Genomic DNA, 23,514 nt, shown 5'->3' with positions numbered 1-23,514 from the left:
TTTAGCCAGAAAATTAAGTCCTACTAGATCACTTCAGGCTGGCCCCTTTTGCAGGTATAGTTATGTAAAACAATTATTAAAAATACGTGCCTATACTGTTTAAATTCTAGAAATACTGCCTAACCCCACTCTGCACATGCTCAGTTGCTCTCCATTTTGGGCATTTTTTGGCATTGTGCTGAAAATCAGAGCCACTAGAGGCTGATCTGCTGACAGCCTAAAGATTTACTGCTGTTCAGGGGCTCTGGATTTCAGCAAAATGACAGCCTCCAGCAAGGAGAAACACGAACAATGCTGGAGGCAATTTACAGCACATACTCATTTTGGTAGCATAATCATTACTGTGGAATGTATGTTCCTTGCTTAAAAAAACATTATTTTTTTATCACGTTATTATGGGTAATGTTCCGCTTCAAAGACTGGCTTTAGTTTGATTTTGACCCTATAGTGATAGGGTCACTTTATGTCACAGTCCCCCATTTATGGTAGTTTCTTCATATTTTATAAAACTCAGCAAAAGCTTCTGGGCTTGTTCATACTTTGGTAGGGTGTAAGTATACATATAGCATGGCACACAGTAATTGGTGTTTTGGCATTAATGTAGCTCATTCATTATAAATGGTCCGCCAACACACCACAACAGAAAAAAAAAAAAAATTAGCATGGTTGTGCGTTAGGTTGTACTGTAAGGTGTGTTGGGCTATACACAATAAATAGCACGCAAGTGTGATTGGGCTCTCAAAGATCTGATTCCCCATTGATTTAGCTCTAAATGAAATAATGGGTTTTGGCTTGACTTGTAACAGCTTCCCCAATTTTTTTTTCCCTCATGTTGAAACAATTTAAACATTCCTGAATGTAGACACACTGTACATCACACTATTTAATTTACAAAATAACAATGTTGAGCCATTAGACTGACATCATATAACTATTTTTGAACACAGCATGTATACAAAGTTCTAATGACGAATGATGTTGTGTTGCTTGTGTTGCTCTGCTCTTTGCACCTTGTGTAATCTACGTGATCTGCTACTGGTTATTCCTGTACTGTAAAACAATCTGACTCATTATTACCTTAGGATTGTCTGTAAGTGTGGATTTGACAAACAATAACGCTATGTAATAAAAGATTTGCATGGTGTGATGTAATGATTGTCCTAAGACTCTTCAGCTATACACAATGTTAATCATTTTTTGGAAATGACTTACTGTACTAGCCATGGTTTATACAGGTAATGTATGGAAAGGCTACATCAATATAGGTCCACCAAGAGATTGCAGAATAATACATTTTATAAAGATGAACCTCAGCTAGGTTAAGCCTTGAGATATTTTGCTGTGAGGAATAAGACATTTTATACAAAAAATGTATTTTATTTTTCAATCAATGAGTTAGACCAATAAGCGATTAAATGGCCAGCGTTTATCCTAACCCTACAAAAGTCTTACCTTGTCGATAAAGCTAGACTGACTTTTTCTTTGGTCATACCTACACCATGTGCTAAAAGTCTGGAGAGAACATATTTTCCCTTTTTTCTGTACGTTCAAGATCCAGGACGCTCCAGTTGTATTGTTACACTCCCTTCCATCCTGGTTCAGCTTCTCTCATGATGAAGAGGTGCCATACCTCCATCCTTGTGGCAGGGTTTGGCACTGCTAGCATAAATATGGTGCCTATTAATCTTGGCAGGGCTGGCTATTTTTTTTTAAATGTATTTTGGATGCATTATCCTTGTTTGTAGTATTGTTCCACTGATTTCTGATTTCTTCTTCCTGCTATATTGCTGTGAGTGGTGTGCGATGTCACTTACGGACAGTGGAATGCAGGAAGTCCATGGTGGCCACTTTGTTGTAGCCAGGCACACTTTTCTTCATTCTCTGTAGCTCTATCTCACTCTTTCCTTCCCAAATGTCCATCGTACACCTTCGCTGGAAGAGGGGGATGGAATATTGTTTTTAACGCAGGTTAATTTGGTCAGTTGGCAGACTGGTTGGTGAGTTGAGCTATGGAATGCTCTGTTTTTCTCTTTCATGCGTTTGCCCTTTCATGTGCTCCTTGCTGTGATGGACAGTTATAAGTAGGGGCAGGGGCCATTTGTTTGTTACTGGTATAAATATGGTCCAGGGACACACTGGGCACCTTTGCTGCCACTGTGCTACGTGCTGGGTGTCCAGTGTGCTCCTGTTTCTCTAAGGGGGATTGGGCTGCCTCAAGGCCCACCTGCCCCTAATCTATCCATTTAATGCATGCGCTCCCATTGTGGAGACGCTTATAAAGTCTGTAGCGTTAGGACTGCAAGCAATACACAGGGTGCCGTGAAGAGGCCTTGCAGCTTACGCATGCGTTTGCAAATGCGTGCTAACTAAACCCCTGTTTTTAACGCAGACTGTTGGACAGGTTAGTTTGGTCAGTTGGTAGACTGGTTGGTGAGTTGAGCTATGGAATATTCTGTTTTTGTCTTTCATACGTTTGCCCTTCCATGTGCTTCTTGCTGTGAAGGCAAGAGAATTTGCAAGATTTCAAAGATTGTGACTAATAATTTGCTTTGGTAAGCTTTATCCCCGGCCAACAACAAGCTAGTGGACCCAACACCTAAGGTGGATGAGGTTCTTATGCGCCTCACCAGCCATGTTACTTTTCCGTTACACAACTTAGGGCTCTTTCACACGGGGCGGATCAGTGATGATCCGCCCCGTGAACACCCGCTTGCTCAGCGGGGATCGCTCCGCCGATCCCCGCTGAGCAGCAAGATGACAGGTCCATCGCTGCACATTGTGCAGCTACGGACCTGTCAGAGCGCCGCTCTCCCCTATGGGGGATCGGATGATGACGGACCATAGTGTCCGTCGTCACCCGATCCGATCCGAAAACGGATGGAAAAGTAGGTTTTTCCTCCGTTACACTTTTCGGATCGGAGCGGGTCGGATGTCAGCGGACATGTCACCGATGACATCCGACGTTCCATAGGGATACATGTATGTCCGTTTTTCATCCGAAGACGGAAGGATGAAAAACGGACATATGGATCCCTCGTGTGAAAGAGGCCTTAATGACTTTTAAGGAATTCATGAATAAGAGAGCTGATACAGATTTTATAAATATTTATTTAACAACTGGTGCTGCAGCTAAAGCTGGCCATACAGTAGATGATTTGTTTCTTTTGTTCAGCCAAAGGGCTGAAAAAAAAAGAAACAAATGGATTCCTCCATCCGCACAATTGAGGTGGATAGAAAAATCCTCTCCACTAGGACATCGTATGCTGACAGCGGGATTCTCCATTGTCTGAATACACTGATCAACAGCTACAGCTGGCTAATCAAGAAAAACATTTCAACAAACCCATTCTAAAGATCAAACTCTGTAAAAAAAAAAACAGGCACAGACACACATGGTTGAAAATGTGTCCAGTCCATGTTCTACCAGCCAAATTTCAATCCATCTATGGCCAGCGTAAGCCTTCCATAACTTTAGTATCTAAGGCTTTAAAGTAGAACCAAAGGTAAAACTTTTTCCTTTTACATTTTGGGTAGAGTAAGGGAGGGTTATTATAACCCCTTTGTTTTATGTTTTTATCTGTGTCCATTCCCATTGCAGAGATTTCCCTTCAGCTCCTATCCCATTGCCAAAACAGGAAGTGAAAGGAAATCCCTCCAAAGTGAGGGAATCCTGGGGTGTCACCAGAACTAGTGTCCCCATTGGAAGATTTCCCCTCCATTCCTGTTCTGAAGTCAACCCAAAATTTGTGATTTTTCTTTTAATTTCACTTCCTTAGATAATGGTAAACAGGGCAAATAGAGGGGCTGAAGCTACCTAAAAAGTGCGTGGACCGCAATAAAAACTTGACAGGTGGTTATAATCCCTCTCCACTTTGTCCAAAAAATAATAATTTTTGCCTTTAGTTATACTCTAAAGGTTTCTGCGGGACAATAGAACGCCGGATTTGGTCCGTCGGCGTCTGTTGGACAAGTCCGGTCGAAAAGTCCGACCGTGTGTACGCGGCATTAGGTAAATTGACAGGAAGGAATCTACCTGCTGGCTTTAGAGAATAGTGAGCTGACTACGGTGAGGACTATTTCAGCTTGGATTGTTAAAGCTATTCAGGTTTGTTGTAAAACAACACCCCCCCCCCCCTCACCCCTCACCCCTCCCCCCCCTCACATTCCAGCAGAGGTGATTTGCAAGGTTGCCAGCTGGTCTTCTTAGTTTTGTGTCCCAATAGAGGTTGGATGCATTACCCAGATTCCCACTTTGGTCCTTTGGTACTATCTTCTGAATTGAGCCATTGTTAATAAAACTTCTGATATTGCACCCACCCTATGTTTTGTGATTGTGCTCACTCCTATGAAGTCCCCATCAATGATGACATGGGGAGGCATCAGAAATATGGGAAAAATTCTGTTCATGGCTCCTCAATATGGCAACACTAATTCCTGCCCTTTTGTTTTTTTTTGTTTGTTTTTTTACTAACATGCGGGTGGAGAATTGACACCTCAAATGCACATACTCGCCAGCACACCTCAGATCGTCAATTATGTCCAAATCTTTATTGAAGAATGATCACATTACAGAAGACATAGTGCAACATTTCGGAGCCACACAGGACCCCTTGGTCAAGCATGTGATGAGAATTGACACCTGCCACTTCATCATGAGAGATGCTGAACAAGAATGGAAGGGAGTCTTAACAAAACAACTTGCGCAGTCTGGATCTTGAAAAGACAGAATGAATATAACAGGTATGCTAGGGTGAGGGGTTCATTTTGTGCTAAGCTGAAAGGCTGTCCAAGCTTCAAGTGGGTAGAGCTAACCCCATTAGTGATGCCATGGTGAAATGCCAGGAAAGTAAAATTACGATTTGTATACTTATGCTATGGGAATTTTAACAATGAAGCAGAGAACTAGCTATACACTCGTAAAAGTAGGCACTTTAGTAGACATAAACTGATGCGGCTTATCTTGGCCTGGGTATCTAAGCTTCAATTACCTAAGAAAAAAAGGTTTATTTTAAAAGGGTTAGGGTCCTTTCACACATGCGGACTGTTCAGATCTGCCTGTCAGTTTTTCAGGCGGACCTGAACGGATGCTCTTTGCACCTCTATGGAGCGACGGATGTCAGCGGTGACATGTCCACTGACATCCGATCCGCTACGCTAAATCCAAACGGGTGGGAACCCTATTTTCCATCCAACTGGCGGATCGGATCGGATAAAAACAGACAGGCGGATCTGTTTTTATCTGATCTCTCCATAGAAGAAAGCAGGGCTCTGACGGATCCGTCTCTGTGCAGTGAGCAGAGACAGACTTGTCATCCTCCAGCTCAGTGGGGATCAACAGAGCGATCCCTGCTGAGCAAGCGGAGTCCGTGAAAACGGACAAGCATGTGTGAAAGAGCCCTTAAGGTTATTTCTCACCTAAATGGTTGCAGACACTGCAGGTTATACACATTGCAACCTTGAGATTGCATCAGGTTGTTAAAATGAAAAGACACCCCTATTCAGATGACAGTTTTGCCAAAGAGCATGGTAAAACAAACGCCAGGAACTTGAAAAAAAATGTTTTCTATCATCTTTGCAACGGAGTTCCACAGGGGGATTGTTTTTTTTGTTTTGTTTTTTTTAAAGAAAGTTTCTCTTCAATTTTCAATGACATGGAAAACAAAACCACAATCAACTTGACAAGATGAACAATATTTGTTTTACCGTAATAATCTTGTTATTTTCTATTCTTCCACTGTGCCTTTTATTTAAAGTTAGCCTTGGCAAAAAAACAGGAAAAATAAACTGTTAAAAAAACTGCAGAGTACGGGGAGAATAAGTAAAACTAAACCCTACTTCCCACAATGCAAAAGTCCATGTCGGATCCCACTATTCAGTGGCCAGATCATTTCTACGTGAGGGTAATAGACAAGTGCATTCTAACCATAACTGCTTAAAGGGACAATGAATGTCACCTTGCCCACTCAGGGCAAAGTTACAGTGTCTCTGTATTGCTACATTTAGTAGTATAGGCACTTATTTTTAATGTTTTACATAACTATACCTAAAAAACATGACGTGATCTAGCAGGACTTAATTTTCTGAGTAAAGTCATACTGCTTTAAGTTTTAAATTGTTTTACACTATGGAGATGCCTCTGTTATAAGTGTCAGTCCAGAGGAGCTAAGGGGTATGGAAGGTTTTCTGGCACTGGTCCTGAGCTGTAGAAGAGCGAAGGGGTAACTGCACCTGGAGAGGGGTGTTGAGTGGTGCATGGTGGCTTCCTGGTGGAGACAGGGGATGACCTGAATGTTCTGCTAACTACTGTCACTGCATAAGTCTGGTAAGCCTTCCATTCACTCAGGAAACCTAAGGCTTGTATGTTTAAAGGGGAGGTTATACAATCACTGTTATGTGAGCTTAATACCGTATGATGTGCTGCTGTGGATGTTAGAATATCTTACACTATGGTTTGTATATATAAATGGGAGGTGAAATGGTAATTGTTATGTGAGTGTAATATCGTATGATGTAATACTGTGGATGTTAAAACATAATACACTATAGTTCTGTTTATGATATCGGTCCTGAGCGATTGAGCAGTAGAGATTATTTTGATCATATGTGAATGGGTTAAATGAAAATGAGAATACCCATGACATCTTGCTCATAAGGGGTGTGCGTTTTTGACTTGCTTCCATAAATTTCTGCTGAGCCTTCTACCTACCTATAATTTTGAAAGTTGAGAGATTGCTCTGGTGGTTTCTTTGCGCATAGATCAATATATGTGATTGATATGAGCTTTTTGATACATACTACACTATGGAATTGTTTCAGTTCTAATACCGGTGCTACTCTAAAGGTAGAGTGGAGGAAAGGAGTTGGAGTACATTCCACTGACCTATCTAGGCCTTATGTGAAAAAGGGTGAACCTGGATGTCCTGCTACATTTAATCCTTGATGAAAAGTGTTGTATGGCACATTTATGTATAAGGGGTTCAGTAAGCCTTTTTCCTATCTGAAGAATACAGAGAACAGAGTTGGAAACACAGTTGGACTTATTAACATAGATTTTATATTTTATTTTATCAACATGTTTTCACGGATAATTGATTCATCTTATATTTAGATGTTCACTTTGCGACAATGTCGTTTTTTCCAACATTCTGATTTGGTTGGATATTTGTACATTGTAGTTTTGTGACTTGTTTTATAGGGGACACAATTGACACCTTCGCTTCCATTGTGCTATGTGCTGGGTGTCCAGTGTGCCCCTGTACCTTTAAGGAGGGATGGGCTCACCTGCCCTCTATGTATCCATTAGAATGTATGTGCTTCCACTGTGGAGACTCTCATAAATTTACAAGAGTTAGGACTGCAGATAATACTGGTGTGCCATAAAGTGGCTTTGCGGCTTATGCATGTGTTTGCAAATGTGTGCTAAACCCCTGTTTTTAACGCATACTGTTAGACAGGTTAATTCAGTTGGTAAGCAGACTGGTTGATGAGTTGAGCTGGGAATTTCCTCTGGTTATATTAGCGCTGGACTTAGGGTCGGATTTATGATGTAAAGTTGGGGGTATTGTGACGAACGCGGATGTCAGATCCCTGTCCTTCTCACCAACTCATGACAAAGGACTGGCCAACCACACCGCGCTGTCACTTGCATAACAGTGCCACTCTCAGCTGCACCCTGCACAAAGATATTCCAGCTCGCGTTCCCACAATCTAAGTGCCAGCAGCCTGAGAGTAATTGTCACTGGGCTACATTAATTAAGTAATTAACCCTTTAAATTTCAAACTGGCACCAGATAGCTTTGAGCCTATAAATCCTTCACAATATTAGCAAGAACAATTGTACTAGAGGAATTGTACTAGACAGTAGCACTCTTTAAGAGACGAGGATTCTTTTGTTTGCATTGAAAGCTTTAGAGACAAGGTTAACACTTTTCAAAATAGGGTTTAATAATGAAAATATCTAAATGGTGCAAATAAAATATGTAATGCAATGTACTCGAGTCCCGCAAATAAGCAAAAATTGTACAGTGGCTTTCACAAGTCCTGTTAGGTGTTCCTTGGTTTGATGTTAACAAGAGATGGCAAACTGTCCTGGCATTCCCCTTTTCTCTGGGATCAAAGGGGTGTTGACAGAGACCATCTGACCAATTAAGCATCTGAGCAGTGGCCATTGTGTTTATAACTGTATCATGGCTCTCCCCTACACAGAGTTTTATACTAATATTATTATCTTTCAATATGTGCAGGTTGCATTCTAGAAACCAGTAGATTATTGTTCAGCATTAAATTTAATGTCCAGTAATACCAAACACAGGGTATATCAGATGGGCCCATCACTGAGGAGGTAGGAGAATGTTATCTCCCCTTCTGTATGCTCTAGCGTAGTCATGTATGACCTTGATTTGTTCGGTATGATATTCCCCCCTCAAATATACACTTATTATTAAAGTGGTTGTATCCTCCTCTTGCACATTTTTAATCTTTAAAATCAATACCTCCTAAACCTTTATGGTTTAGGAGATATTCGCCTTGCATGCAGCCGCTGACGTCAGTGGCGCATACGCTATGAAGGTCCGACGGATACTGCCAGAAAATCAGAGCTCCTTGCCGGAATGGAGGACTCCCGCGCATGTGTGGGAGTGACATCATCGTAGCCTCAGCCACTCACAGCACCAGAGCCGTGAACCCAGAAGAAACGCAGAGGCAACATGTTAGGTGTTAGTCACGAGAAAAGATGTGCTGTGCTCCACTGGAGCAATCCTTGCTGGGGCTAGCTATGCAGCCAAATCCATTCAAATTGTCTTTTTAGGCCGAATTGAGTGGTACCCGGGCCTCGTGGCGGAAGAAACGATGTTTAGCCCGTAACGCTTCTCTTTTTAGAGAGCTGCACCCCGGGATCCAGTTCTTTGCTGTTTTTTTTTTACTGGCGGGTGCTTTACGGGTCCAGGAGTGTGGGTTCCCCGAGGGTCTCCAGTTCCTGAAGGTTTTGTAATGGAGCCCACCGTGAGGGGTGAAGATTGGGTCTATTGGTTTTACCACAGAAATCCCTGCGGTGGGAAAGGTAAGTGGAGGTTTCTAAGGAATTTTTAAATTTTCTTATGAAATATCTCCTTTAAAAAAAAAGTAAATGTTGTCATGCCTAAGAGTCACCACTGGGGGCTGTATAGAGCACATGCTTACCTCAAAGATCACGCTGTATCAGCAGAAGCAGCAGGCTTCCCTCTGACGAGCAGCTCAGACCTCCGATAAGATTGGGGGGGTTTCTTCCACTAAAAACCCCCCACCTGGACAAAGCTCTCACCCTCTCCCTGGATAGGGGAAAGCCAAAACGATCGGCAAAGCCGCTCCATTTTTTTCACCGCCCCTGCAGGGCGGCTTGTCACAGATCTCCTCCTCGCCACCCCCCCACACACACACATATGCCGATCCCGTCGGATCAGAGGCCTGCGCTCGCACGGGAAAACCCTCTTTTGAAAAGAGAGGGGGGCACGATGTGATGGAAGGGGCGGGGCTTGGCGCGGCGTTAACGTGCAGCAACGTCCAGCGCGGGAGTATATTTAAAAGCTCAATTTTTGCTGGCTGCAGATGACGGAGGGACACAAGAGCAAAAAGGGGCATGTAAGAGGTTGGTGACACAGGCATTCCCTAGGCACATTTACTAAAAGCATCAGGCTGAGCATTAATAGCAGCAGCAGTTGCTGGACTATTTCTCAAGCAGTGGATGCGATTTCTTCTGGTAGTACCTCTGCATATGTGCATCGGGCTATGGTCAGAAGGGGGGGTTGAAACACCCCCAAAAAGGGGCTAAAGGGTCTCCCTCAAGCTCTGGAAAGCCTACTCATCTCTACAACGGCATCCTCCCCTGAGAGGGGGTGGCTGGTCAGAATGAGCATCGGGGCCATGAAATGTTTGCAACTGTTTTCAACACTGCAGCCCCTGTCTATATTACTAAAGAGGTCTTTTTCCTCAGCCATTATAGGATTGAAAAAAGGTTAGCGGCTTTAATCGCATCCCAGTGTGGGACAAAATGCGACAGGTTCCCTTCCATTACCCAGGACCCTCAAACTGAGGAACTGGCGGTGGGAGAAGATGAATTCCCTCAGGGGACCGTGGTGAGGCTGATGACTCCTCTTCTGAGGGGTCAAATGCGGGGGGATCAGCTTCACAGTCTGTAAGATTTATGGTGCAATTTCTTACTGAATGGTCTGCTCCACATTAATGCTACCCTTAACCGAGTGTTTGGGTTCGCTAAAGCCTCCTCAAGCTGTGCATGCCTTTCCTGTCCATTCATTGCTGGAAAAGCTTTTTGTATCTGAGTGGGATCACCCAAATAAGCATTTTTTCCCTCCTAAAACGTTTTTTCACACTTTATCCTATTGGGAAAAAATTCACTAAAGGTGGGGATACCAGCAATTGACACTGCTATATCCTCTGTGAATAAAAGTTTGGCTTGTCCAGCAGACAATGCTCAAATGCTTAGGGATCCAACGGATAAAAAGTTGGAATTCCTATTAAAAAACACTTTTTTCTCTGGCAGGTTGTGTGTTTCAGCCTGTGCTGACAGTAATTGGTCAATCCTTGAGAGACCAGTTAAACAGGTGCCCAAGGTTATCCTGTTCAACAGGCCCAGGATCTGGCAAGCTACCAGCAGCTTTATGTTTGCAATAGTCACTATGAGAGATTTTATCCTTCAGGCCTCGCGCCTTTTGCTAAGCGCCATGCAAGAAGTTCCTGGCTAGTCTTCCTTTTTGCAGTGAAACGGCTGTTTGGGGATGATTTGGGCAATACAACCAAAGAATTTCTAGTGGAAAAAGTACCCCATTGCCATTTAAGAAAAGGAGTAAACGTATTTCATACGCCTCCGCCGTCAAGTTTAAGAGGTAATCCTCAGGGTCAACCCCAGGGACAAAAGAAGTCTCGGGGGAGGAAACCTACAAATTACTAAAGCCTCCTTATGAGTAGGGGGAATACTTCTGCAGTTCTCAAGGGTCTGGCAGGAAGAGTGTCGAGACAGATGGGGGACTTCCTCAATAGCTCCAGGGTACAAACTGGAGTTCCAAGAGTTCCCGTCTCCTCGTTTTCTCAGATCAAATGTTCCTAAGGATCCAAAGAAATCTTCCTTAAAACCATGAAGGAGGCTAGAATACTTGGGTCTGATCATAGATATACCCAGAAAAGGGTATTCTTGCCCCAGACAAAGATCAGCGCCATAAAGGAACTGATTCAGGTGGTCGAAGCAACGAAGAATCCCTAAATTCACCTTTGCATGAGGTTGTTGGGAAAGATAGTGGCTTCATTTGAGGCCATTCCTTATGCTTAGTTTCGTTTGAGGCTTCTGTAAAACAGTATCCTATTGGCTTGGAACAAGAAGGTCCAAGCTTTAGATTTCCCAAAATGTCTGACTCCAAAGGTGCACCGGAGCCTCAGTTTATGGTTAATGTCCAAAAATCTGCAAAGGGGAAAATCCTTCCCACAGTTACCTGGGAAGTGGTAACAACATATGCCAACCTTTTTTAGATTGGGGAGCAGTCTTGGAAGAGTCAACTGTCCAAGAGAAGTGGTCCAAATCAGAAATTACCTTGCGCATTAATGTTCTAGAGAATCGGGTAGAGCACCAGGCCCTGAGGGCCTGAAAGTTCAGTTTACGGAATTGTCCTGTCAGGATCCAATCCGACAATGCCACAGCAATGGCCTATATCAATCACCAAGGGGGCACAAGAAGTTGTGTGGCCCAAAGGGAGGTGAATCATTTCCTATCTTGGGCAGAAAACGATGTACTTTGCCTATCGGCAGTCTTCATTCTAGGAATAGAAAATTGGCAGGCGGACTACTTGAGTCGCCAGCAGTTGTTCCCATGGACCCTACCACAACCTCCAGACCTTCTCTCACAAGGCCCGGTATTCCATCCTACCTTACAAACGCTAAATTTAATGGGTTGGCTATTGAGACCCACATTCTGAAGAAACGTGGGCTGTCAAGTTCAGTGGTATCTACCTTGGTTAATGCAAGGAAGCCAGCCACCAGAATCACATATTATAGAGTCTGGAAGGCATATGTCTCCTGGGATGAATCCAGGGGTTGGCACCCCAGGAAGTATGTCATAGGTAGAATCCTTGACTTTCTGCAGATGGGGTTAGAAATGAAGCTGGCCTTGAGAACTTTCAAAGGCCAGGTCTCGGCCTTATCAGTATTGTTTCAACGACCACTTGCTTCACATTCTTTGGTTCGTAGTTTTTTTCAGGGGGTAACGCGGCTTAATCCCCCGGTTAGGTCACCCCTGAACCCTTGGGACTTGAATTCAGTTCTGTCAGCATTACAAAAACAGCATTTTTGAGCCGATACGACATATTCTCTTGGTCCTTTTTACAAGGAAACTAGTTTTTCTGGTAGCCATATCTTCTGCAAGAAGGGTATCAGAGTTGGCTGCTCTTTCTGGTAAAGAGCCATATTATTATTCACAAGGATGAGGTAGTATTGCCTCCTCATCCTAACTTTCTACCGAAGGTAGTGTCAGGTTTTTTATCTAAACCAGGATATTGTTCTACCTTCATTTTCCAGAACCCTGTTCTATGGAAGAAAAATCACTACATTCTCTTGATGTGGAGAGAGCAGTCAAGGTCTACTTAAAGGCGACTGCTCAGATTCGAAAAACGGATGTTTTGTTTGTGTTGCTGAAGGTCCTAAAAGAGGACAGGCAGCATTGAAATCTACTATTTCTAAATGGATTCGACCAGTAATCATTCTAGCTTATGGTTTAAAGAGGTAGATTCCACCCTCTCAAATCAAAGCGCACTCCTCCAGGGCTGTTAGTGCTTCGTGGGCAGTGCATCACCAAGCCTCCATGGCTCAAATCTGCAAGGCCGCAACTTGGTCTTCAGCCTATACATTTACCAGATTCCATCAGGTGGATGTAAAAAGACATGAGGATGTCGCCTTTGGGTGCAGTGTGCTGCGAGCAGCAGTATAAGTCCTCTGATCTCATGTTGCTCTACTTTGGTTGTGTCTCCCTCCCCTCAGTTGGCATTGCTCTGGGACATCCCACATAGTAATCACTATGGCTCTGTGTCCCATGATGTACGATTAAGAAAATAGGATTTTTATAACAGCTTACCTGTAAAATCCTTTTCTTTGAAGTACATCACGGGACACAGAGGTCCTTCCCCTCTTTCTGGTATACACGTGTATTGCTTTGCTACAAAAACTGAGGTACTCCCGGTATGGGAGGGGTTATATAGGGAGGCAACTTCCTGTTTAGGGTGTGCCAGTGTCCATCACCTGAAGGTGGCCTATAACCCACATAGTTATTACTATGGCTCTGTGTCCCGTGATGTACTTCAAAGAAAAGGATTTTACAGGTAAGCTGTAATCCTATTTTTATGGTCAGCGGAAACTAACAGACTTCCTGCCAGAACTCAATTAGCTGTTTACTGCTCTGCAAAGGCCTGCGTGTCTACTGTCCCTAAGTTGAGATAACAGGTTCTTTTGCAGTGTGTTAAAAGTTAAAGTGGTTGTAAACCCTTTCATACCACTTTACCCTACAGGTAAGCCTAGATTAAGGCTTACCTGTAAGTGCAAGAAATATCTCCTTAGCCTACACAGTTAAGGAGATATTTTTCAAAAAATGGGAACCGCGATCTAGACAACAGCGCAGGCACACTGAACGTGCCGTTAGTGAAGGCGATCGTGCCGTCACTAACGGCTCCCGCGTACATGCGCCGTCATCGCTATTCCGGCCAGTCACAGCGCCGGAGCAGCGATACCCAGAAGTCACTCCAGGTATCATGGCGGCGAAGGAGGACCTGAACGAGGGTCACTTCGGGGGGTTCGATCACAGGTAAGTAATTCATAATCAGCTAGTATGCTTTTGTCCTGCAGGGTGTTTTTTTTTTTTTTTTTTTTTTTTTGACAGGGCTTACTTCCTCTTTAAGGCTATGAATTGCATGAACTGAAGGAGGAGGAAGGGAGTGAGATCAAGGGCCTATGCCTCTTCTTATGACAAACATGGCTGAGACCTGAACAAAATGGATGTAGCCTACAGATTTTCATGGGCTCAATGTGCACAACCATTACAGGTATGTTTTAAACAAGCTGCTAGCAGGCTTCAGCACTACTTGAAGCTTGTTGAAATGGTCCTTCACTCACAGAATAATCTCCCTCTTGTGAAATGATACAATTTACATTTCTGAGTTCAGATCAGAAGATTTCCACATTGATACATTGTTTTCTTTTAACTTACTGGCCCGTGCAGAATCCCTCTCATTCCTATTTAGGCTAGCTTCACACATGCGCAGGTCCTTGCGGGTACGGAACAGCGTGAAAATTGCACCTGTTCCCTCAACCACCACCCGCAGCTAAACCACTGCTCCTCTGCAAATGCGCTGGCCTGCCATTTATTCCTAATGGCACCCTCACGTATCTGAAAACGCAGCTCATTTTTGGTTGCTGGAAATCAGATGGTGCAAAAGGCCATGCAATTCCCCTCCGCCTGCATTTTAAAAAAAAGGCGCAGGAGACTTTTTCCTGCATGAAAGGCAGGCACAGCAGCCCATTCAAATGCTTACAGTAACTGCGAATCTAGCCATAGTACTTTCCCAAAATTTCCATGATATAAATAACAAACGTGTTTTTTTAGTGAATTGATTCTTAGGGGGTAGGGATTTTTAGGTAGGGGGGTTGGCTGACTTCCATTTTAGTACTTTAGTGAATTGATTTTAAAGATTTATTTCATTTCTTGCAATATTTACCTTACATTTTTAATGAATTTGTAAAATGTACCTCAAATTTGATATTTTAATCTGATGAATTGACTCTTTTATTGTTGCATGCAATATTTTTTTTTAAAACGCACACAAATATCACATGTGATAATTGTTAGTGACTTGACCTCACTATCTGCATGAAGTTTGTATGTTCTCCCTGTTTACTTGGGTTCCCCCAAGTATCTGCTTTCCTGACTATAAACATGAACAGTGCCCACTATTATGTATGGGTACATGGAGGTAGAGTGTATAAACATGAACAGTGCCCACTATTATGTATGGGTACATGGAGGTAGAGGTGTATAAACATGAACAGTGCCCACTATTATGTATTTGTACAGGGAGGAAGAAGTCTATAAACATGAACAGTGCCCACTATTATGTATGGGTACAGGGAGGAAGAAGTCTATAAACATGAACAGTGCCCACTATTATGTATGGGTACATGGTGGTAGAGATGTATAAACATGAACAGTGCCCACTATTATGTATGGGTACATGGAGGTAGAGATGTATAAACATGAACAGTGCCCACTATTATGTATGGGTACATGGTGGTAGAGATGTATAAACATGAACAGTGCCCACTATTATGTATGGGTACATGGTGGTAGAGATGTATAAACATGAACAGTGCCCACTATTATGTATGGGTACATGGTGGTAGAGATGTATAAACATGAACAGTGCCCACTATTATGGACATGGAGGTAGAAGTCAGGCAGGACTGCATTCACACTGAGGAAATCATTTAGTACAAGTTAACAAATGTTTCACTTTCCTCACATGTGGTAGACATGACATACATGAGAAAATTGATGAGACATGAGAATTGTATGTGCTCTGCTTACTGTCCATGGTCAGTGTACAGCACAGTACAGCACACAGATACAACGTACACAGCACGTTCCATGTACACCACACTCCTCTAGATGGCCGCATTCCTCCCAGCAGTCCCCGCACTTCCTCCTGCGGCCGCCGGTGTCGCTGTGTGTGGTGTGTATATATGGTGTGGAGGTCGGTCTATGGACACACATACACAAATACACACAATGCTGGCTCTATCTAGTAGGCTGATCCTCCGGAGCTGCCGGGCCGGTACCGGCTCACTCACTGTATGGAGAGCCTGCAGCTCCTCCGAGGACTCTGCAAAGGGGAACCCGCTGGTCTACCTGGATGTGACGGCGGATAACAAGCCTCTGGGGCGGATCGTGCTGGAGGTGAGATGTGTGAATTAATTGTCTATGTAGGTGACATGTTGGCAGTGCTCGGTACAGGAAGTCCGCCGGTATACACAGGGGGTCCTACCACCAGGGAGCCCTACCACCAGGGGGCGTCATTATTATTCATTGTCTCCTGCTGATGGTGTGACCACTTTATGTCTGGCTGCATTGTTGAATGAATATAATATATATATATATATATATATATATATATATATATATATATATATATATATATATATATATATATATAATGTGTGTTTTATAATCATTGCCAAATATAATATTCTTTTTTGTTGCAGAGGTTGATTGCATGAGATCTGGTATACATAGCCGTGGGATCTGTAGAGGTTGATTGCATGAGATCTGGTATACATAGCCGTGGGATCTGTAGAGGTTGATTGCATGAGATCTGGTATACACAGTCGAGGGATCTGTAGAGGTTGACTGGAGGAGATCTGGTATACATAGTCGAGGGATCTGTAGAGGTTGACTGGAGGAGATCTGGTATACACAGCCGAGGGATCTGTAGAAGTTGATTGCATGAGATCTGGTATACATAGCCGAGGGATCTGTAGAGGTTGACTGGATGAGATCTGGTATACACAGTCGAGGGATCTGTAGAGGTTGATTGGATGAGATCTGGTATACACAGCCGAGGGATCTGTAGAAGTTGATTGCATGAGATCTGGTATACATAGCCGAGGGATCTGTAGAGGTTGACTGGATGAGATCTGGTATACACAGTCGAGGGATCTGTAGAGGTTGATTGGATGAGATCTGGTATACACAGTCGAGGGATCTGTAGAGGTTGATTGGATGAGATCTGGTATACACAGTCGAGGGATCTGTAGAGGTTGATTGGATGAGATCTGGTATACACAGTCGAGGGATCTGTAGAGGTTGATTGGATGAGATCTGGTATACACAGCCGAGGGATCTGTAGAAGTTGATTGCATGAGATCTGGTATACATAGCCGAGGGATCTGTAGAGGTTGACTGGATGAGATCTGGTATACACAGTCGAGGGATCTGTAGAGGTTGATTGGATGAGATCTGGTATACACAGTCGAGGGATCTGTAGAGGTTGATTGGATGAGATCTGGTATACACAGTCGAGGGATCTGTAGAGGTTGATTGGATGAGATCTGGTATACACAGTCGAGGGATCTGTAGAGGTTGATTGGATGAGATCTGGTATACATAGCCGAGGGATCTGTAGAGGTTGATTGCATGAGATCTGGTATACATAGCCGAGGGATCTGTAGAGGTTGCCGAGGGATCTGTAGAGGTTGCTTGCATGAGATCTGGTATACATAGCCGAGGGATCTGTAGAGGTTGATTGCATGAGATCTGGTATACGTAGCCGAGGGATCTGTAGAGGTTGATTCCATGAGATCTGGTATACATAAACAGAAGGAGATGGATCTTGGCTTATGAGTCTAATGGCCCGTACACATGATCAGAAAATTGTACGAATATTACCGCTTTCGAAGAGATGGTATGATAAATTGATCGTCAGTACACCACTTTTGAGACCAGATTATGACAGTTCATCCGATTATTGTGTGATGGGACAAGCGTTTAAAATTTTTCCTGTATGATTTTTTTTTTTTTTGTTTAATCAGTACAGTTGTCGTTTGAAAATACAACACATTACATCACTTCTCGTATGAGAATTTAACTTTAGTAAACTAAATTTTCTATATACGATTAGCAAGCAAAAAATACAAGGGTTGATCATTCATCCGATAATCTCATCGTGTGTACTAGGCATTAGTTGGCACTTCAGTATAAGCAAGCTATGATCATAGAAAATCCTTCCTAGGGATGAGAGATTTTAGGGTGCCATGTGACTGGTGAGGGGTCATGGTACTGGTACTGATGGAACGTGTTCTGTCTCAAGGTCATGGTGCGTGTTATCTGAACTGGTCATGTGCTTTTTATTGGGACACTGTGTGTACAGTGACCCCAGCAAGGTGACCTTAGTGGTGTGTGTGTGTGTGTTAGACTTTGATAGTCTGTAGACTTCCTGCCAGAAGGGAACTCGCTGGCTGGTGGATTCCTAGTAATTTCACTTGTGTAAGCTGTCTGTCAGAAGTGGTTTCTGCATGTTCCTGCACACCAATCCTTATTTTGCTGTGTACTGAAAGCAGTATGAAACCCTAAACCAAAAAATTTCATCTATTGCAGCTTACCAGTCATTAGATGTGATGGCTGCATTTGTTTTCTTTTTATGCATTTTTTTTTTTTTCCACTTCTGTTTTCACCTATATAAAGTTGTGCTGCGTACACACGACTGGACTTTATGGCAGACTTGGTTCGACGGACCGGAGTCCGTCAGACAATTCGATCGTGTGTGGGCTCCAGCGGACTTTTTTTTTTTTTTTCCCCAAAAGTTCGACGGACCTAGAAATGAAACATGTTTCAAATCTTTTCGACGTACTCTAGACCGGTCAAAAAGTCCATTCGTCTGTATGCTAGTCCGAGGGACAAAAACTGACGCTAGGGCAGCTACTGGCTATGAACTTCCTTGTTTTAGTCCGGTTGTACGTCATCACCAACTAATCCGTCGGACTTTGGTGGATTGTGTGTAGGCAAGTCCGTTCATTCGGAAAGTCCGTCAAAGTCCGCAGGACAAAGTCTGCCGTAAAGTCCGCTCGTGTGTACGCGGCATTAGTCTATATCGTACCACAAAAGTCTTCGCTGCCTCCAAATTCCTCTAGTTCCTATCACTGTTATCACCTGGTGATCTGACCAGTAGCACTGTTATTGTTCCTATACAGGACTTATATAGCGCCAATAGTTTACGCAGCGCTTTACAACATGAAGGCAGACAGTACAATTACAATACAATATGAATCAGAGAGCCCTGCCCGTTAGAGCTTACAGTCTAATATTAGAGTGCTTCCACGCTGGATGAAGGAGCAACAGAGATGCCTTTTAGATAGCAGCATTGTTGGGGGCTAACAGATTTATAGTAGATACACTAACAAATTAAAGGGAAACTCCAGCTCCCTTTTTTTTTTTTTTTTTTTTTTTTTTTTTTTAGCAGTTCTGACAACTGTTTTTTTGTTTTTTGTTTGTTGTTTTTTTTTTTTTTCCTTTTTGGGATAAAGGTTTTACCTAAATAAAAAAAAAAAAAAAAAAAAAAAGCTGATAATTTTGTAATTACCCCTGTCAGTGGTAAATGGTTTATCTTGACCTACTAACTGCTACATCTGCAGGACAGCTTGGCAAAATCACCAGATGAGAAGAAAAAGCCTAAAAAAAAAGAAACTAATGCAGTCACCACATCTAAGAATTGGTGAGCTGCAATATAATAAATGTTTGGTTTTATTACCACTTGAAGTGGTACTGATGTATTTTGTAGCTTGGTATGATGAGCTGTGGTCTGTTTATTCACCTAGTAATTGAATGAAAAGCCTCTTTGGGAGGTAGCTACCTGTAAACCTGCATACTGTCACGGCGTGTGCACGTGTCTGTTTGTTATTACAGAGATGACGGTATCATTAATTGTTATTAAAGCAGAACTTCACCTTTAAAAAAAAAAAGGAAGTTGCACTTTTCCTCCACTAAACACATTTGGAGGTGTGTTTTTTTTTTTTTTTTTTTTGGTACCTAATTCTGACAGGTACTCCCTCCACATCCGCTCGGATTGCCTAGGCTTCCCACATCCAAGATGGCAGGACCAAGGACCCGAAGAACCAGCCCAGGTGAGGACAGCACTGGATCCCTGGGCTGGTAAATGTATGTTTAACAAAAGTCACCAGCTACAGTATTTGTAGCTGGTGACTTTTAACTTTTTTTTTTTTTTTTTTTTTTTTTTTTGTTTGAGACCAAAGATCCAGTAAACTGTTTGCTAGAGAAACTTTTATGGTGGTCATGATTAGTTCAATAACAGACCTAATTTACTGGCCCACGGAGGTTCTGGCTTTTTCTTATTAGACTGTAAGCTCACATGAATAGGGCCCTCCTAACCCTCTTGTCATATATTGTAGGGTTCCTTTATATTGTAAAGCATTGCACATATTGGTGCTATGTAAATCCTGTATTATAATTGGTCTATGCTGAAACACGAGCCACCACTTAAGAGATTGTTGAGCTACTTTAGGGCATTTGTTCTGCTTAGGGCAGCCCATTTATGCGAATGAAAAACGCGCAAAAGAAAAACCACGTGAATGGCGTGTGTCTGGGTGTTTAGGCAGTAAAGATGACTTGGGAAGAGAAGTGAGGGTTAAAAAAAAAAAAAAGCCACTGGTCTTATCAAAGTCACATAGGATTTGCTTCTTACCAAATGTCGATGTGACTTCTGTGTGTTACCCTTGAAGTCTGTGGGGTTGAAATCGCAATGGAGTCGCAACAAAGTAGTGCAGGAACTTTTTTTTTTTTCAAAGTCACGCTGTTGTATTGATTAGGACTGGCATCATTGAAAACAATGTGATGTCCCTTGCCATGCGACTTGCAAATTCAGATGTGTTGCTAGAAAGTTGCACCAGTGTGAACCAAGGCTAATGGGTATTCTCTGTGCAGCGGGGCTTGATCATTCTTCTATAGCCAATAAGAAAGAATTGATTTGCCCGTGTGTGTTGGATGAAGGAAAGCAATAAGTCGAAGGAAATATAGCATGGTTAAGGTGCCATAAAGGCTAGGCAGAGGTCTACCCACCAGTTCTCAGGGCATTATATATATATATATATATATATATATATATATATATATATATATATATATATATATATATATATATATATATATATATATATATATATATATATATATATATATATATATATATATATTTATATATATATATATATATATTTATATATATTCACCAAATTACCGGTCAGTATTGCTTAGCAGTTTTCCATACCTCCTATTTTATTCTTTTGGCGAATTATCACGTAGTAGTTCCTCATCTCCTTCTTTTTTTTTTTTTTTTTTTTTTCTTTTCTTTTAAACTTTAACAGATTTAAAGTGATTGTAAAGGCTTGTGTGTGTTTGGGGTTTTTTTTTTTTTTTTAATAACAAACATGTCATATTTACCTCCACTGTGCAGCTCGTTTTGCACAGTGTGGCCCTGATCCTCAACTTCTGGGGTCCCTCGGCGGCTCCTCCTCACATCAGATAACCCCCTAGTAGAAGTGCTCTCCAGAGGGGGTTACCTTGCGGGCACACTCCCGAGTCCAGCATTCGGCATCCATAGACACGAATGCCGGACTCGGCCCTGAAACCCCCCCCCCCCCCCCGGCGCCCGCTTCATTGGATTTGATTGACAGCAGCGGGAGCCAATGCCTGCGCCGCCGTCAATCTATCCAATCAAGAGCCGGGACCCCGTGCATAGAGGGACAGCGCATCTCTGGCGTGGGAATTTATGGGGCTCAGGTGAGTAAAACGGGGGGGGGGGCAGGGGGGCTGGTGACTACCAGAAGTTTTCACCGTAGGATGCATTAAGGTGAAAAAAAACATGAGGGTTTACAACCCTTTAAAGTAAATGTGGACTTTTACCTTGTAAAACAACCCGTTCCATTTCACAATAGACATGTAATACAAAATGTGTTTGTATATTGTAAATATATATATTTTTTTGTTCTCAACTGCATAAGGGGCTTAGAGAGCCAGGGGTGAAGAAACAGCAGTTCACTGATATTATTATTATTTTTTTTTCCCTAGTGAATGGCTGTGCAAAGTCTTGGCCATTGGAGGACAGGCAGGCTATGCTCCCAGCACAGCCTGATAACTGACCCTACTGAGATAGATGTGCTCTCATGTCCAACCTGGTCAGTTTGAAGTAGTAGAGCAGGGGGACTAACAGGATCATTCCATATCTCACACAAAGGAACACCATAGCATGCCCATCTGATAGACAATCAGATTATTTCCTACTTTGTTCCAAATTTTAATCCAAAAATCTGGTCTTAATTGGCATATTGCATGGTAGTATAACTGATAAAAGTTTTATCTGCTCTGCATTTATTTACAGATCAGGTGTAATCCAGAAATCCTGGTAGCAGGTAGTCATCATGTTGTGGGTGTTGAGCGATACTTCAAGATGAACTTCCCTCTTGAGTCAGCATTTTTATCACCTAATAATAGACTTGGATTTGAAAACCTTTTGGACTTGATCCATCAAAAAACATCTTCATCTTAACAAAGAAATGTTTTGTAATTCTGTTTGTGTGTGTGTGTGTGTGTGTGTGTGTGTGTGTGTGTGTGTGTGTGTGTTTTTTGTTTTTTTGTTTTTTTTTAACCATGCTGCATCTGAGTGACCCTTCCCTTTTTTTTGTTCAGACTTCATAGAGAATTAGTATCTCCCTGATTGTCTGCATAAGCCCTTAGCAACATCATAAGCTGTGCTTGGCTATGACCTGCTGAGGAGGATAATAAAAAGCTTTGTAGTGATTGGATGCTTGTTCAGCAGTGTCTGGGTGCATTCAGTCTCGCTGCGTCTACACAAAATAGAAAATGAGATTGCAACTATGCATCTTCCAGATACCGCTCAAAATTCACCCCCCTGTGTTGTGTCATTAGTTGAATTGGTCTTTTGACTGTAGAATGATTAGTCCAGTCGGGAGAGAGCGATCGGAAAAGACATCGATCATTTATCGATGTGTGTGTGTGTGTGTGTGTGTGTGTGTGTGTGGACACCATTAGACAGAACGTGGAAGGTGAAGCAAGAAGTCTGACTTCACATTTGTGTGGATTTATGCTTGACAATGCACAACAATGGGATTACCATTATTTGGTGCTTCTTATCATTAATGTATACACTCACTGGTCACTTTATTAGGTACACCTGTTTAATTGCTTGGTAACACAAATTGCTAATCAGCCAATCATATGGCAGCAACTCAATGCATTTGGGCATCTAGACGTGGTGAAGAAGACTTGCTGAAGTTCAAAGTGAGCGTCAGAATGGGAAAAAAAGGATTTAAGTGACTGAACCTGGCATGTTTGTCGGTGCCAGACGGTATTTCAAAAACTGCTGATCTACTGGGATTTTTACGCACAATCATCTCTCGGGTTTACAGAGAATGGTCCGAAAAAGGGAAAAATCCATTGATTGGCGAAAATGCCTTGTTGATGTCAAAGGAGAATGAGCAGATGGTTTTGAGATGATAGAAAGGCAACAGTAACTCAAATAACCACTCGTTACAACCAAGGTATGCAGAATACTATCTCTGAAGAAACAGATGAGCTACAGCAGCAGAATACCACACTGGGTGCCACTCCTGTCAGCTAAGAACAGGAAATTGAGGCTACAATTCACACAGACTCATCAAAATTGGACAATAGAAGATGACTCTCGATTACAGCTGTGACATTCAGATGTAGGGTCAGAATTTGGAAAGCAGAACATGAAAGCATGGATCTATCCTGCCTTGTATCAGCGGTTCAGGCTGGTGGTGGTGTAATGGTGTGAGGGATATTTTCTTGGCACACTTTGGGCTCCTTAGTACCAATTGAGCATTGTTTAAATGCCACGACCTACCTGAGTATTGTTACTGACCATGTCCATCCCTTTATGACTA

General features: G+C 42.5%; 1 protein-coding gene across 1 annotated transcript in view; it reads left to right on the top strand.

The window, feature by feature from the left end:
- Nucleotides 1-15,741: 15,741 nt before the first annotated feature.
- The window catches only part of PPIF (peptidylprolyl isomerase F), a 20,170-nt gene continuing 12,397 nt past the window's right edge, over nt 15,742-23,514 (top strand). Inside the window, 1 exon segment of the mRNA XM_073596814.1 lies at nt 15,742-15,976. Coding sequence (XP_073452915.1) covers nt 15,782-15,976 — 195 coding nt within the window. The 5' untranslated portion in view covers nt 15,742-15,781.

The sequence above is a fragment of the Aquarana catesbeiana genome, linkage group LG08, assembly GCF_042186555.1.
Source record: "Aquarana catesbeiana isolate 2022-GZ linkage group LG08, ASM4218655v1, whole genome shotgun sequence".
NCBI lineage: Eukaryota > Metazoa > Chordata > Amphibia > Anura > Ranidae > Aquarana > Aquarana catesbeiana.
This window is presented reverse-complemented; position numbering and strand designations above follow the sequence as displayed.